Genomic DNA, 17,987 nt, shown 5'->3' on the forward strand with positions numbered 1-17,987 from the left:
GTGAGATTTGAGGCGTTTTGACAGAGGCTACATATTAATAATACAATAGGGGAAAGTAGAGTAATATAATACTCTACCAAGACAAAACAAGCACCAATGTTATTTTGCAAATCTGCTGAATGTCTGAAGAGGTAGGTTACTATCAGTTACATTTCTGACTCTGCACAGACAGGGAGCCCAAAATACAACTGGGTGAAGTGTTGAAGCAGGGACAGCTTTATCTGCCAACTCCGTGTTACCAACCTGCTCATGACTTTAAAGCCAGATGAGACCCTGTTTTGGACTGTGAACATGCAGCTCCAACACACATTCACTCAAGTTTAAATGTGGTCAGCTTTTAAGCACACAAACCTATATGGAAAATGTTATGCATAGGGGTGTGGGTTAGGATAGCTTACTGCACATTTAATGTGGCGCCCTGCTCACCTCCTTTCCAGAGTTACTCAGCCTATTATTTATTACCTGGCGCACTGGTGAAGGATGAAATGAGTTTGCCTTTGCTGCTATGTAACAACTTGGCATGACTGAAATGCATGAAATGCACTGCATTAAACTGAAGTAATCTGAAACCGATGAATACAACTACTCTCAAAAACTGGAATTACTCACAGAAACAGAAACTGGAATATTTCAGAAAAGGATGAAGTAATCATAAAGTAGGTAATGTTAATAAAGTATTTAACTAGAAACCTATGTTACATGAGAATGATAATATTTCTGAGTAATGCTGATTAGCTATGCCAGCCTGTGTACCTCCCCACAAACATCAACAGTAGTAATTGATAACATTTCAACACATGTAAATCATTTATTGACTTTATGTAGCATAAGTATTTTTGATGTAGTTTTGCATGCCATTCTGTTTTCATATAACAAGATAAACATCAGCATCACAATCTCCATTTTTAATTTTTTTTCCCCATTGATTTTAAATATGTTCTATTTACAAAGCACAAAGCACATACGGACACGAATTTTCTATTAATACATAAACATGGCAGAATACAGTGGAACCTCGGTTCAGGACCATAATTCGTTCCAAAACTGTGGTCATAAACCGATTTGGTCGTGAACCGAAGCAATTTCCCTCATAGGATTGTATGTAAATACAATTAATCCGTTCCAGACCATATGAACTGTATGTAAATATATATTTTTTTAAGTTTTTAAGCACAAATATAGTTAATTAAACCATAGAATGCACAGCGTAATAGTAAACTAAATGTAAAAACATTGAACAACACTGAGAAAACTTTGAACAACAGAGAAAACTAACATTGCAAGAGTTTGCGCTATACTGTAGCCTTATGACCCGATCACTGTAAACACTCTTTTTAAATGAGTTTTAAGCACAGGGGGAAAAAAAGGAACATTTGAACAAATCCAAGCTTTATTTAAAAACCAACCATAAACCACCAAGAAAGTAACATTGCAGGAGTTCACGCTAATAGCCTTACAATCCGATCGCTGTGTAAACTTTTTTTTAATGAGTTTTAAACACAGGGAAAAAAATGAACATTTGAAAAATCAGAAATTTAATAAACAACCAAGAAATGTAACATTGCAACAATTCACGCTACGAACCGAAAAATGAACATTTGAAAAGTCCGTAATACAAAAACTAACCATAAAACCACCAAGAAAACTAAACTTGCATGAGTTGAGTTCTGGCATGAAGTGAGGAGGAACTGGTTGGAGAACAATCCGGTCTCGTCGCAGTTGAAGACTTGTTGCGGGATGTAGCCTTCGTCCTCCACTAATTTTGTGAAATTCTTCACAAATTCTTTCGCAGCTTCAGCATCGGAACTAGCAGCCTCTCCATGCCTTACCACACTACGAATGCCACTTCTCTTGTGAAACTTTTCAAACCATCCTCTACTAGCTTTAAATTCCTCACTTTCGCCACTCGTAGAAGCATAGTTTTGCAGCAAATCTCCATGAATCTTCTTGCATAACATCGCCTCGCTTACGCTATCCCCTGCAAGTTGCTTCTCGTTCAGCCACACTAGCAACAGTTTTTCCACCTCTTCCAGCACCTGAGGCCTCTGCCTGGTTAACACTGTAACTCCTTTTGCAACATCAGCTGCTTTAATAGATTCTTTCTGCTTTAGAATAGTCGAAATCGTAGATTTTGACTTGTTGTACAGTACTCGGTGGCAAGATCAGTAACACAAACGCTAATTTCTTTCTTTACTTCGATTTCAATTTTCTGCAAAACTTTCTTCTCACCACTCTTCACTTGCTTAGAAGCCATGGTTAACTGCAAAAGCACACGAAATACTGTAGAGCACAAAGAGTTCACAGGTAAAGCACGCATGTCTGACTGAGAACAATGAACAGGGAGAGGCTTAACACGTGCTTAAATACAGTAATTGGCGTGTACGAATCGGAAGGGAAATGAAATAGAGCACAAAGAGTTCACAGCGAAAGCATGCACGCACGTGCAAGCACGCATGTCTGACCGAGAACAATACAACACGTGCAGAAATCATTGCCGCGCACAAACCGAAAGGGAAACTGGCTTGTTCGTGTACCGAGTGTGTAGTCGTGAACCGAGGCAAAAGTTTGGCGGAATTTTTGGTCGTAAACCGATTTGTATGTGTACCGAGACGTTCGTGAACCGAGGTTCCACTGTACCTGAGCTCAAAGAAATAATACAGAGTCATGCCCTTTTAGTTTCAAAGCACTCTCTATTGGTCAAACTATTTTCTACAGTTATAATCAACATATCGAGATATATACAGTATGTATGTATGTATGTATGTATGTATGTATGTATGTATGTATGTATGTATGTATGTATGTATGTATGCATGCATGTATAGAACCCATGACATAAGTGGATATTCATTCATCAAAATCAATTGTTTATTTAATCTTTACTTTATGCACTGTAAAAGTCGGTCGGCAGCTCAACCCGGCTGGGATGGCCGTAAGATGGAAGGACAGGAGATGGCAGCTTTTCTAGGACACTGCCTCCCACAAGACGCTAGATGGCAGCTCCCCTGGACTGCAGTGATACCCCAGATTCCCACAGGGCACTATGGGACATGGAGTTCGGACACACAGCCCTGCCGTGGGTGCCGCCAGGAGAAGCTGTCAAAGGACCTGGTGACAGATTCTTTCCTTACAGACCCCGAGGTTACTTACGGGGTGAAGAAAATCCCAGTTCTTTATTAGACCCAGAAGTGCCAGCCAGTCACGTGGTCGGAAGGACAGAAGCACTTCCGGGTCAAAGACTATTAAAGGACTGATGGGAACCCAGCAAGCAGAACCTGAGTCGGGATGAGGTGGACAACGCTTGCTGGGAGGTGTGGAGGAGAGAGAATATTGCATTTATTGCTGAGTTGTGTGTTTATTGTGGCTGTGGTTCTTTGGAGGCACTGGAAAGGAAGAAAATAATTAAAAAATATCTTCTTGGTGCTTTGACCCTGTGTCCTGCATGTCAGTCTGTTGGGTTTAAGGGGCAACAGCGACCCCTAGTGTCCACAGCACTCATACATCAAATGATCACAGGGCCCTTTACAAAGCAAACAACAACACAACTCACATTGACAAGATAAGGTACAACACAACTGTGCCCAGAATCAGGGTTAGCATCAGGGTTGATGCTATAAATATGAATGCCCATCAAATGAAAATGCATCATAGCAGCCCTTGATTATTCAGTCTGTTTATTTTCTTCTGATGACAATGTCTTTGTTTCACACCTACTTGCCTGCTCAAATCATTTCAATGATAAAATCTGCAGTGGCTTGAATTTCTTATTCAATTTGCTCACTTCTTGATGATAAGGAACAGTGCATAGCATACTCAGGACCTCCATAGTTCAAGCGACTCTTATTCTTTATGTGCAGAGTGTATGCCTCATTTGACAACCCATTACTTGTTGCAGATAGTACACCATCATTCTTCACTATGTTTTATATGATATTTCTTTCTTATAATGAAAGGTTGAAACATTTCTGTTACTGAATGCTCCACATTCATCCAAAAATATCAAATCTTAAAACGTAATAAGACTAATAAAGTAATGTGCAAAATTAACACAGGGATCTTTGGTCCTGCTCTCTAAATATCTAGGCTGCTGGCTATGATTTCCTCCAATTGATATTTTAAATGCAAACAATGGGGCATAAATGCAATTCCAGTACATTTGAAGGGACAATCCTTTTCTCAGTCAACTTGTGAATCCATAGTACTATTCACAGAGTTCTTTATAACATGAATTATTCCAAAGCAAACAGATGCAAAATTCAAATGTGTGACACAGAGTGAGGTTTTAAAACACTCAATATATATGATACATTACAGCAACACAAACTATGAAGAATCTCCAAAAATAAACATGAATATAGCACTAGATGAGCAGTTCAAAATAATCAGAATCTACTAATTTACACGAGTTAAGAAGTTTACAAAAGATTGATTTCACAGCTTCATGTACAGCTAAGACTTTCAATTTTTTTCTGCTTTATGCAAATTATTTTAATAAATATTTTGAAATTATTATGTTTTTTCAACTGCCAAATGTGCGGGAGGCTTTTGAGTTTAGTTTTTCTTTTTTCTTTTCAGTATTTTGCCAGTGAAGAACAGTGCAATGCAATAGAGTCTTCCTCTAAATGAACACTTACCTTCCACTGTAAAGTAAGGGAACTTTTGGTCCTATGAGACAGCTTGGGTGGGAAAGGACACTCAGGGATGCAGCTGTGAGTTGAAAAGTTTACTGGCTCTGAACAAGACACCTTTACGGAGTTGTATATAACGTTGAGTCTGCAAAGACAGAAAAAGGTTGGGCAAATCAAAGTGTGTGAAAGCCGTGCTACAGGCAGTTATGCTTAAGACATTAAAAAAGAAAATCAATTACATTTTTTTTTCAGGTTGCCTATCACCCCTGAGGTGCTTGTCTCCAATAGATTTTAATATGAGCTACAATCAAAATTAAGCATAATCAGTGATGAAGAGGCCTTCTGAAATAACTGTAACCAGGAGATCTCCTTGCCAATTCAACAGACACCAGCAGCTTACGTAACTGGTTTCTACAGCTGAGACATGTGCCAGGATCATTTACTTTGACCTTGTGGGAATTGGAAATTCACATTTTTAATACAGAAAAAAGTTTACATTTAATTGGTCACAACCTTTAAAAAAATAAAAAAATAATGAACAGAGTAAAGTGAGATTAATTACCCAGAGCCAAATGCAAATGGACTGTTACATAAACAGGGGCACGCAAAACAAGTAGCAGCATCAGATATGAAACTGCACACTAAAACAGGCTATGGAACAGATTACTCTTCTCACTGCGGACTTGTACCATCTGGCCCTTAAAAACGATGTCATCTGCAGACCTGTCCACTTTGCAATTCAAATGATACGGCATGCAGATGTTTTTCACTAATGATCACAGTGGAGTTGAATAAAAACTGTCTGTAGACTCCGACTGTTGTATGAGTCTGCTTTGATGGTCTAAAATCAATGCTGCATCTTTATAGACAAAAAAAATGCTAATAATGTCAATGCATAATTTAAAAACAACCAGCTTTAAACACAATCTTTATCAATTTCATGTTTCCCAATATTTTGTGCAGCCTTATTTTATCCACTGATCTTTAATATTGAAAGCCATGACCTACATAATAGTTTTTACAGTGGCATATCATAGCTGTGTATGTGTAGAGAGAAGTGCTACTCTAAGGATTTGGTCTGTTTCAGAAGGCAATACAAGTTACAACCTCAGAGAGAAGGAAGATACATCATTTTCAGAAAAAAACGTGGAAATTTAAATGCTAAAAAGGAAGTGAAATGAATGAACCATGCAACATTTATACATATTTAATTATACTTGGGGGGTCAGTTACTGTTAGGGGCAGGTGTGGTCTTGCTGGCTGCAGAACTCATTATTTCTCCAGGTTAAATGTGCATGTCATGATACCTAGTATATAATAAAGCACTACTGTCTGTGTGTGACCAGTCCCTCTGACTAGTTAATTTGGCTTTGTAGAATCAGTGATAGGGATGATAGCACAATACATTAGGTGTGCGAAGTTCAGTTCCTGATTGTGACCATTTTTTTTTAGTTTTACAACAAAGGAGTTACAATGCGGGCGGCACGGTGGCGCAGTGGTAGCGCTGCTGCCTCGCAGTTAGGAGACCCGGGTTCGCTTCCCGGGTCCACCCTGCGTGGAGTTTGCATGTTCTCCCCGTGTCTGCGTGGGTTTCCTCCGGGCGCTCCGGTTTCCTCCCACAGTCCAAAGACATGCAGGTTAGGTGGATTGGTGGTTCTAAATTGGCCCTAGTGTGTGCTTGGTGTGTGGGTGTGTTTGTGTGTGTCCTGCGGTGGGTTGGCACCCTGCCCAGGATTGGTTCCCTGCCTTGTGCCCTGTGTTGGCTGGGATTGGCTCCAGCAGACCCCCGTGACCCTGTGTTCGGATTCAGCGGGTTGGAAGATGGATGGATGGATGGAGTTACAATGCTGACACTGAAATGTTCAATGTCAACAAACCAAGTAACATACCGGGCAACATTACGTATACTAACGTATTTACTGAGTCGCCTTGTATTGAGATGTATTAGCAAGAATACGAACTATGTTTTCACAGTGGGTAATGGGAGCTTATCTACCATTTTTGGTAGTCAAAAACCAGGCAGGAGGTGAGCAGGGTGCCCGGAAATGACAGAGTTTAACAAGCAGGCTTATTGGGAATGTGAACAAGACAGGCTGAGACGCATAAGATACTGAGGAGAGGTGTAGGCGGAACGCTGAAGGCACATGTAGGGCAAGAGATATCCAATATTTTTAAATGTATCCTATTACCACAGGTAACACAGCTTATTACGTACATTTTATTACCAGCTTAAAAACACAGCTCTTTAAACACATATAGAAGTATTTTAAAATACATAAATAAATACCATGCTCAGGTTGTGAGCTTGTGTCCCGGTTACTGTGAAGAGTTTGCACAATGTCTGCATCAACTACTCATCCGGATGCTCTGGCTTTCCTCTCACATAACAAAAAGTTTACTGGCTTGGCTGAGTTAAACAGGCTTTCTCATCAAATATTTTTATATGTTCTTTACTTACAAGCATATTAAGAGACCTGCCACTTCTAAACTGTCTATTTATTTGAGTGTGTCTAGTCCAAGGCTGGTTTCTGCTATGAATTTAAAATGTTAAGCTCCTTCTTCAACCAGCAACACATTGTTGGTTCTTTATGTCTTCCAATTCCAAACGTCTCCTGGTCATTTTTTCTTTAATGTTTCATGACTTCATTCTATGACTATGTCATGTTTGGTCTGCAAACCTGCGAAAGCCAGTTCTGACTCCCCTTAGCTCGGTGCGTGACTTGCTTTTCTTCTGGGATTAATCCTCATGTACTCCTATTTGGCTAACCACTCATCTTCTATGCTGGCCATACACACAAGAAAGGACAAGAAGGGAGAAATCCTACTATACATGATGAGAATAAAATTAGGCTAAAGGATAAGTTAAATCTTTTTAAAGTCCAAGTTATTTTTCGCTATTGTGATATACGTTCATTTGTATTCTTAAGTGAAGAGGCTTTTAATATGGATTACTGTAGTAGGAGAAGGAAAGTAAAAAACAAAAAGAAAAGCTATAAAAGTGCCATATACATTTAAGAGGTATGTCTATGGCAACAAAAGAAAATTGCAAGTACAATATTTTTCTTCGGGGAACAATATTATGTGTTCACTTGTCTGCTTACCACAACTAGTGTGGATGGGAGTTTTTGTGTAAATAGCCACTAGTATTATAGAAGCTAGAATAGCATAACAAAATAAAAGGAGTCTGCAGGTGTCTTACAGAACACTGCCTTTGAGCTAAAACGGTTAAAAAAGTGCATACCTGGGATAAGAAAATAAAATGAACGAGCTGAATATCTTTATTTTAGAATCTATAATTTTCATTTAGTTGTAAGGCATTAGCTGTAAGCAATACACCTAAGTCACTGCTTCTAAAAAAATCAATAATCATACTTACTCTAATGAAAGCTGTCTGTCTGGGCTATCATCTGGATTTGATTATTTCTCCCAGTTTCATTTTATGAAATGGAAAAACATCTCCAAATCACCATAAATGATGAGGGCTGGAAAATCTTCCTCATCAGATACACAAATGGCAGCCTCATTTGTCAGATACTTTGAAATTTTCCAGAAGTAACAGTAGTACGTCCCCCTTTCTCTTTAGCTAAAGAATCTGTTCTTGGTAGGCATTATTTTATATTTTCTAATGTCACCACGTTTCCTAAGTCTCACTCTGTAGCTTCTCCTTTTTTGTCTGTAATTCCAATTCTGTCTTTTTTTGCCTCTCATCTTTAAAAATCCTCATTAGGGTGTTCTGCCTGTTACCCATAAAGTTCAGCAATGAGGCTAAACATTTTCTCATGTTCATTGGCTGACATGTTAAAAGTAAAAAATAAAAGATGGTTTGTCAAAATGCCTAGTTAAATTTCACTGGATAAACAGGCACAGCTTGAATGCTTAAATTGCCATCAAAGTACAACTGCAATGGCAACATTTATGAAGACAGCTAATTGAGGAAGAAAGGGTGTTGTAGAGTGGCAAATTGATATCTTTAGCAAAATAGAAATAAACTGCTTTTTGTGGAAATTATAAGGTACCGTACAAAGGTGAATAGGGGGCATCTTCAAGGCTCTGAAATGAAGTTTACAGTAACTCGCTTTCAGACTGGGGTGGACGTTGTCACTAACTCCCTCTTCACTTACAGTATGCCTTGAAAACAGAGGAGGGTGAGACAGAAGAATTATACCGTCACTTCCTCTTCTCTCATGAAGCTTCCACCTCTTCATCCTCACCCTCTACACATGAACAACAACACTTAAATGATGGCGTTAAGTTAAGAACCTGCAACTTTAAGAAGACAACACTTTCAAGCAGCCAAACTTTTGTGAGGCATTGACAGACTTATGAAGTCCCCCATTGCCATCTTGTTTTGTATTGTTTATTTGGTGCGCCTGTTTAGCAGGGTTCACCCTTTTGGTGCCTCAACTCTTTATCTTGTTCGTTCTGATAATATTAAAAAGGACACCCACTTTTCTAATATATGTATTATCACAAGATTCTTAGCAACATGCTTGGTTTTAAACTTATGGCACTCGACTAACTGCAATCTTCTCAGTTTCCTTTTTTTTTAACATTATAAATAATGCTTCACAAACTTCGGGGCAAAAGAATGTATGCCATGACAGTAAAGAAATAACTGACTTCAAAAATACCATAATCATCATTTAAAGTAATTTTATAATTCATAGGATAAATATTTAATGCCTCCGTTGTATACAGTTTAGTAAAAACCTACATAACCCAAACACAAATCCCAAAGACTTTCAATTGAGGTCAACTTGGTCTTGAGAGGCCTGCATTGGATTAACACCCTGAACTGGGTTGGCTCCTGCTTTGTACCAGTGCTGTCACAATAAGGACTTGCCCAGCAACTCTTAACGGGATACCCTGAATAGAAAATGGACAGACTGATTCATGTTAAGAAATGTACTAAATACAATCTAATGTATCCAGGCATTTAGATTTGTAATTGTACAGATCAAAGGACCTCCCCCAACCATAATCTTTCTTTAATAGGTTGTTTGCTAATATACAAAAACAAAATCCTCTTGCAGCTGGGATGAGCTTCCACTATATCACATCCAAAAATAAAAAAACAGTGTTGCGTGTGCTGCTGCAATCAATCAAAAAACTAAAAGCAGTCAAGCCGTGATAAGTGATCAGCCTACTGTAGATCACCATATAAAGGAAGCAACAGTAAATCACAAATCTGCTCCCACTGTGGATGCAGTTATACTGTAAGAACATGAGGAGTGTGACTATCTGAAATATACAGAAAAATATCTGTAGGAGAAAAGAAGGGCATGATTTGTAAATGTTTACAAAATAAGTAAGAGTGTTACTTGTCAATTGGTGATCAAGCATCACTACTGTGTTATTCCCAAGAAATATAGTAAATCTTCAGTCATTACTTAACATAATGCACACCCAAGATGATTATATTAAATTAACTAAAAAACAGTGACAGTGCTGTAAAAATGTTTCCAATGTACATGAAGATAGCTGTGTTGATCATTTCCTTTGTACAATGGAGGGCAAGTCTAAAAGTTGTAATGTGCCGATAGTCAAGGACCAGTAAATCAAATTCAAACTTTCCAGTTGAACAACAATGAGGCCTGTTCAACCAAAAATTGAGGCATCCACCCAAAAAAAAATTAGAGTGTGTGTAATCCTGAGGGAGAATGGGCAGCACAAGTGATTTAGGTACACAGTAAGACATAGCTATGGTCAGGAAACTAACAGTGTAACGGTGATGCAGAAAAGGAAATAACATAATGCAAAGCTCTATGCATTATAACAGGCAGGCAGGGGTGAAGCATCTGGAGTTCAATTCCAATCTTGTCACTGGAAAACAAGAAGGTGTGGATGCAGTGGGCTATGACAAACAAACTCTGGACAGACGTAGTCACCAAAAATCCCAACTGCTGTCAATTTTAATATGGGAAACTAACTAAGTAAACATAAAGAAGCAGCTAGTTACCTCAATACAAAGTACCCCAAAGAAACACTGTGCAACAGTTTATTTAGCATGGTTTAGCTTAGAAGGGGAATATCATCATCACAAAGTCAGCAGCACAGTTTGTAGAGACGTACTCCAGCTAGATCTCACTAAAACTGTGTCTTTGCTTTGACTTATTGGCTCAAAGTAACAGAAACCCTGCTGATGTCTCAAAATGTCTTTATGTTCTATAGATTAGATTTTTGGATTTGAATCTACATCAGTGTTTCATATCCAAAAAGATCAAAACAAAGAATATTTTATCTTAGCCATTTTTTATACTACCAGGAAAAAGCAACACATACAGTGTCCATTACTACTGGCCTTCAACACATGATATAATGTGCAGAATGTAACCTGAAATGTTTGTTCACTGCAGGTGACCTGCTTATACTGAATGTTGTGCACTGATGTCTCATTATCTACTATATAACTAGCAAAATACCCGCGCTTCGCAGCGGAGAAGTAGTGTGTTAAAGAGGTAATGAAAAAGTAAAGGAAACATTTTAAAAATAACGTAACATGATTGTCAATGTAATTGTGTTGTCATTGTTATGAGTGTTGCTGTCATATATATATACATATACACATATACACACACATATACACACATATACAGATATATTATATACATATACACACACATATATATATATATATATATATATATATATATATATATATAAAAAATATATATATATACACATACATACATACATATACACACATAGATGCACTTACAATAACATAGAAATCAATATAAACAACATTAACATCATTATCATATGAGAATATGAAGTAATATATAAGAAGCACATTTCATATAAATATAAATTATTAAACAGTAAAATCTTCTTCTATAATTTGCTACCATGGCTTTTCGTTGGTCTGTCCAGGATTTTAAATCACATGTAGCTTGCAAACCGTTTCACGTATTGACTTGAAATGTGGTACACATATAATACGTCACGTCTGCTATCCGCTTTATGGGTGATGAATGTATTACTCTTTTTATGTTTATTTTATTTTAGAATCAACTCCTATCTGCGCACACCAGGGCGGCCGTGGGCAGATGCGTATGGTGTATTCACTCCATGTTATCGTGCATTGCGCTGTCACTGGTATTTTGATAAAAGAATTTGAACAATATATAAGAAGCGTATAAATTATTAAACAGTAAAACATTAACATTTAAGAAGTAAAGTTACATTGAGTACTACTGCAGTGCCTTCGGGTATACCTCATTTTTTCTTTGCCCATTACATGCTTAAATGTATACATTTTTTGGTGTACCTACCCGAGAACACGCGACATATAACCGACCGTGGGAGAAGCATGGATTTTAAACACGCGTTGAGTTCATCTGCTGGTCTCCCTCGTGGAATAACTGGTAATGTTTGACTAAAATCTACAGCGAGTAAAACGACATTACCTCCTTTTTTTTTTTTTTTACGATCTCTGAGATCTTGCTTTTTTCGGTTCAAGGCTTCATAAGCTCTTTTATGTTCAATGTTGTACTTAATAAGTACTAATTATCCCAAACCATCATCTTTGAATGTTGCAAGACTTTCGCCTTGTATGTAGATCGGGGTAATTACATTCATTGCATTCCTAGTCTGAATCACAATCTGATTGTATGGGTGGTTACCTGGCACTGTAGGGTTGCCACCCGTCCTTTAAAATACGGAATCGTGCCGCGTTTGAGAATGAAATTGCGCGTCCCGTTTTGAATCAATACTGGACGGGATAAATCCCGTATTTTTTTTATCATTTTTTTTTTAAAGCAGCGTCTCATGCAAATCATCCCACACGCATTTTATGAAGATGCCTCCTTTCCTACTTTGGATTGGGTAATACTTGATGTCATCGTTAGTTTGATTGGTGTTTTTAACTGTCCAGTGAGGAGGGCGTGTCTTTTAAGTACAGTCTGCAAAGTGTTGGCACTGAGATGTGGCGTCAGCGCCATAGTTGAAGCCCCTAACGTTGCGGTCAGCAAGTCGGCTAACATCAGCCATGTGCCGTCTTTCAGTTGCGAGAAGCAGATCATAGAATGGTTGAAACTGTTGCCCCTAACGTTGCGCCACGACGTGTGGTTCGTTTATACCTCGTGTCTTCTCATTAAACTTTTATCTCGCGAATATGTTATTGCAATCCGCAGCGGGAGCGTTTGTATAAACTTAATTGAAACTTACGTTTTACACCGTGCTTTGTTTCCCTTATGAACATGCTTGTATGCTTAACTCGCTCCGTTCTCAATTGTTTAATTAATTTTTTGCTCTTCGCTGTTTGCGGCTGTTCCTCCATTTCCCCCTACTTCGTTCTTTTATCTCGCGAATATGTTATTGCAATCCTTAACGGGAGCGTTTCAATAAACTGATTGAAAATAGTTTTGCATTTACCTTTTTAGTAAAAGGCGAGCTTTTAAGCCTGAGAAATCACCCCGTAAATGCACACGTTTAATTGGACATGTGTTAATATGTATGGTTACACAGTATTAAAAGACAGTGAACAACGTCAGTTACCTTTCTTCCCGCGTTTGATAAAAGGTGAGCTTTTAAGCCTGAGAAATCACCCCGTAAATGCACACGTTTAATTGCACATATGTTAATATGTATGCTTACACAGTATTAAAAGACAGTCAAAAATTAACGTCATTTACCTTCGTTCCCGCGTGTGACTCGTGCTGTAAATGTCTTCCTTGCTTTTAGTTCACGTGATTACGTAGGAGGCGTGATGACGCGATACGTGACTCCGCCTCCTCCATTACAGTGTATGGACAAAAAATATGTTCCAGTTATGACCATTACGCTTTGAATTTCGAAATGAAACCTGCCTAACTTTTGTAAGTAAGCTGTAAGGAATGAGCCTGCCAAATTTCAGCCTTCCACCTACACGGGAAGTTGGAGAATTAGTGATGAGTGAGTCAGTGAGTCAGTGAGTCAGTCAGTGAGGGCTTTGCCTTTTATTATTATAGATAACACACTAAGGTCTGTGTGTTCAGTCCTCCCAAACAATCTGATTGGTCAGTTTGGCTTTGGTGATGCAACGAAAAAGAAGGTACGAGTGTGAGATGCACGAGGCATGAGGCATGCTGAGAGAGTTGCCTTCAAAGATGGTAAGTATAAAACTGGACAGGAAGGGAGAAACATGCCTCGAAAATAATGAGAGTGTGAGAAGCAGGCTTCATGGGAATTCATTTGAGAGATGGCGCGCCAGTGAATAGACTTTCAGGCACATTGCAGATACAGAGGAAAGATGCTGAAGGTACACATATAGAAGAAATAGCAAATTTTTAAAAATTTATTCTATTACCTGTCTATTTGACTACTTTAAGACTATAAAATGTAAAACAACAGAATATGAACAACATTTATTTATTTAGCACATTTTCATATAAACAGTATAGTTTAAAGTGCTATACAAGACGTCAACGAACATGTAACTAAACTAAAATGGCTTACAAGATAAACTGCGCTTTACAAAGACAATGGCAGGCACAGAAAGCAGTGGGGTGGGAGGGTTTGTAAAGTATGAAAGATTGATTCTGATGTTGAATGGATTTCTGTGGAGTGGGGAACACCAAGAGGCAGTGCAGCTGAAGCTTACTGAAGTATACTGCTCTGTACAACCAGCAGATATAAAAATTGTTTGGGATATCAAATGACAATGGTGAGTCCTATAATGTTGCCCTTAATCAAAATGGACGCATTTCCCTTTAAAGCAGGTGTCACAATCTCATGTCCTTTCACTTGTAAACTTGTATAATTAAAATGTACATGATTAGGCTGATATATCCCTTGTATATTTATCACTCCATCAGTTAACAAACATACAAATCGGAACAGTAAGAGAAGCCAGAATAGAAGGATAGCACTGCCAAGAACACTGCTTAGACCCGCTTTAAATCTGTCAGCCTTAGTAGTTGTGATCTAATCATGAGGCTTGGATGGCAAAGCACATTTAATCCATCAAGTATTACTTCTTAATAGTGTAACTTTTCCTTTGGAGTATCATAATAACAGAATCATATAAACTTTATTACTATTTGTAAATATTAACTTATGTGGGAATGTTTCTTTATAGATGGCAACACCACCTTGGTAGCGGAACACCCAGTGTGTGTCAATTCTGGCCCCAGTGGCTAAAGATTACTCTGTAACATTGACTTTCCTGTCAGCAAAACTTTGTAAACCTTTTTCCCCCTAAAGGATTATTCAACATTTTTAAAATAATGTATCTACTATTCAGAGTAAAACAAAATTACCTGGCAGGGAATTTCTACTGTAGCCACCATTGCCTTTTCTGTTCTATTTCTCATGATTTCCTCCCCTGTGTTAAGTCAGTTATCTCTCTCTGACACATAACCTTGTAATTTCCCACCAACTAGTTATGATTTCTCTCTACTACCTGTCCATAAGCTTTATGCTATAATATTGCCTGATCTCTCTCTGCTTGATTGGTAGAAGACAGGAGGGATAACACAGAATACGTACATATTTCATTATAATGTTAAATAATAAAGTTGTCTGTACCCTCTAAACACTGTGCCTGAGATAATCATAACATCCAGATCTGCCCATTCTTTGCAGCATGGTACACAGCCAAATTTTGTTTTTTCTACCAGGATATGGAAATGCTGAATTGTGCTTTTGTAAAGTGGAGACCGAGTATAATTTCCTGCTCTGTTTAAATAAAATAGATCTTGTACCACATTCATTTCCAGTGACGCACTGTTGATTAAAGGCCTATTTTGCCTCTTTTTGCATACAACTACAATACAGTCAGGTCCATAAGTATCTGGATAGTGACACAATTTTACACCACCACAATAGATTTGAAACAAAGAAATCAAGATGGGATTGAAGTGTAAACTTTTAGCTTTAATTTAAGGAGTTTAATAAAAATATTATATGAGCTGTTTGGGAATGAGACATTTTTATACATGGTCCCCCTATTTTCAGGGGCATAAAAGCATTTGGACAAACTAACATAGTCATAAATATAATGATCACTTTCAATATTTGGTGGAAAATCATTTACAGTCAAAGACTGCTTGAAGTCTGGAACCCATGGACATCTCCAAGTGCTGGGATTCCACACTACTGATACTTTGCCAGTCCTTTACTGTAGCTGTCATCAGTTGTTGCTTGTTCATTGGACTTTCTGCCATCAGTTTTGTCTTGTTCAATTGGGTTGATTGACTTGGCCATTGAAGAATATTCCACTTCTTTGCTTTGAAATGCACTTGATTTGCTTTCACAGTAGGTTTTGGCTCATTGTCCATCTATACTGTGAAGTGTCGTCCTATCAGTGTTGCAACATTTAGCTGAATCTCAGCAGATAGTATAGCCATATACTCTTCAGAGATCATCCTGCTACTTCTGACAGTAGTCATGTCATCAATAAACACGAGTGAATGACTTCCATTTACAGCCATGCATGATCATACTATAAAACTTCCTCCACCATGTTTCACAGATGATATAGTATTCATCAAATCATGAGCCATTTCTTCTCTTCTCTTCTCCATACACTTCCCTTTCCAGCATTCTTGTATATATTGATCTTAGTTTCCTTTGTCCAAAGAAAATTGTTCCAGAATTGGACAGGCTTTTAAAAATGTCGTGTGTCAAAGTCTAATCTGTCATTCCCTATGCTTGAGATTTACCAGTTTTGCACCTTGTGGTAAACCCTACATATCTGCTTTCATGAAGTTTACTCTTGATTGTAGACTTTGGCAATGATAGGTAGACCTATCATTAGCAAACTTTTGTGCAGGGGTTCTTCATTACCAAGGACAGAATTCTGCAATCATCCAGCACAGTTCTCTTCTGTGGTTTTCCAGACCTTCTGATGTTGCTGAGTTCACCAGTGTGTTTCTTCTTTTTAAGAATTTACCAAATGGTTGATTTGACCACTCCTTGTGTTTCTGTTATCACTCTAAATTGTTTGTTTTGTTTTCTCAGCCTAATTATGGACTGATATATATTTTCATAGATAATTCTTTGGACCTCTTATTGTGAGTTCACAGTGGACAACTTCCAAATGCAAAATATGCACTTGGAATCAATTCCAAACCTTTTACCTGCTTAATAGTTAATGAAATAATGAGGGAACTATTCCCATCTGGCTATGGAGCAGCTTGTCAGCCAAATGTCCAAATACTTTTGAGCCCCAGAAAATAGGGGGACCATGTATAAAAATGTCTGTCATTCCTATAGTCTATACTTCTATCACGTAATGCTTGCTTTATTTCAAATCCATTCTGGTGGTGTACAGAGCCAAAATTATGTAAATTGTATCACTGTCCAAATACTTATGGACCTGACCATACATGAAAGAATAAACACCAGCACAGTCTTACTTATACTCTGAAGGGAAAATAACGTAACCTTTATGCACAAGAGCTGTTTAGGTTCTCTACAGCTTTCAGCACAATAGGGCTGCCGGTGGGCTAATATGGCAATTGTATAGTGCATTTAATGCAAATGGGAATATTCAGCTTACCTTATGTGGTAATCTGTTGCTGGCTTTAGGTCCTTCAAACTGCATTCTAACTCTTCTCCACTGTGTAGGGTGGAAAAATGAGAGTGAAATTAAAAACACGGTATTCAAACAAATTAAAACAATTTGCAGTACAAAGACCACAGCCTTCTAATAAACTTGATATACTAAGAAATTCTGGATCAGAAGTTATCTCAGACATGGAGCATAGCCAGTAAGTAACTTTCTGGGAGTACTACTCACATCACTTAGGGTTATTCGAGTAATTTTTGAGGTAGAGAATGTGATTAAACTTGGTAAACCATCGCCTCTACTCAGTTCATGGAGGGCCACAGTCTATATAGGTTTTTCCCACAGCCAGATTCCAATTCAGGGGCTAATTTGTGTGCCTTACTGGGCTCAGACGTCTTGATTACCACATTGTGAGCTCACTTTAAGGATTCTCTGTAAAACTATATGGACCTGTAGAAGTCAGACTACAAATCAAGATAATCAAACGTTAACCTGTGATTAAGTGACAAGATACCAAATAAACCTGTAAGCATTGAGGCCCTTCATAAATTGGTTTGGGATCTCTGTGGTATGCTCCAGATAATGAGACATACCTACTAGATTTGGCTTTACATCCTTTTGAAAACAAGTTTTCATTTTATATTCTGCTTATATTGGTATGGCAACAGAAAAACAAAAATGACTCCATAAAAATGTATGCATGCAATCTTCTTTTTTTGGCTGGTATCTCAATGCCAAGTGGTAAAACTTCTACAGTTTACTCAAACATTTTCAGCTAAATATTTATTTGTTGAGTGCAGCACCATCTAGTGCTTGCAAAAGGAACAGTAACCAGTGATAAATTTGCTCACATTTCACAACTGCAA

General features: G+C 37.9%; 1 protein-coding gene across 2 annotated transcripts in view; it reads right to left on the reverse strand.

Moving 5' to 3' along the window:
• Window positions 1–17,987, reverse strand: part of fndc3ba (fibronectin type III domain containing 3Ba) — a 532,014-nt gene that overhangs the window by 98,306 nt on the left and 415,721 nt on the right. For both annotated transcript variants that reach the window (XM_028794708.2, XM_051923036.1), the window contains exons 9-10: window positions 17,113–17,172; window positions 4,635–4,773 (exon numbers count right to left, since the gene is read on the reverse strand). In XM_028794708.2, the coding sequence (XP_028650541.2) occupies window positions 4,635–4,773; window positions 17,113–17,172 (199 nt within the window). The remainder of the gene's footprint in view (window positions 1–4,634; window positions 4,774–17,112; window positions 17,173–17,987) is intronic.

This window comes from Erpetoichthys calabaricus, chromosome 2 (assembly GCF_900747795.2).
Source record: "Erpetoichthys calabaricus chromosome 2, fErpCal1.3, whole genome shotgun sequence".
In the NCBI taxonomy this organism is placed as follows: Eukaryota; Metazoa; Chordata; class Cladistia; order Polypteriformes; family Polypteridae; genus Erpetoichthys; species Erpetoichthys calabaricus.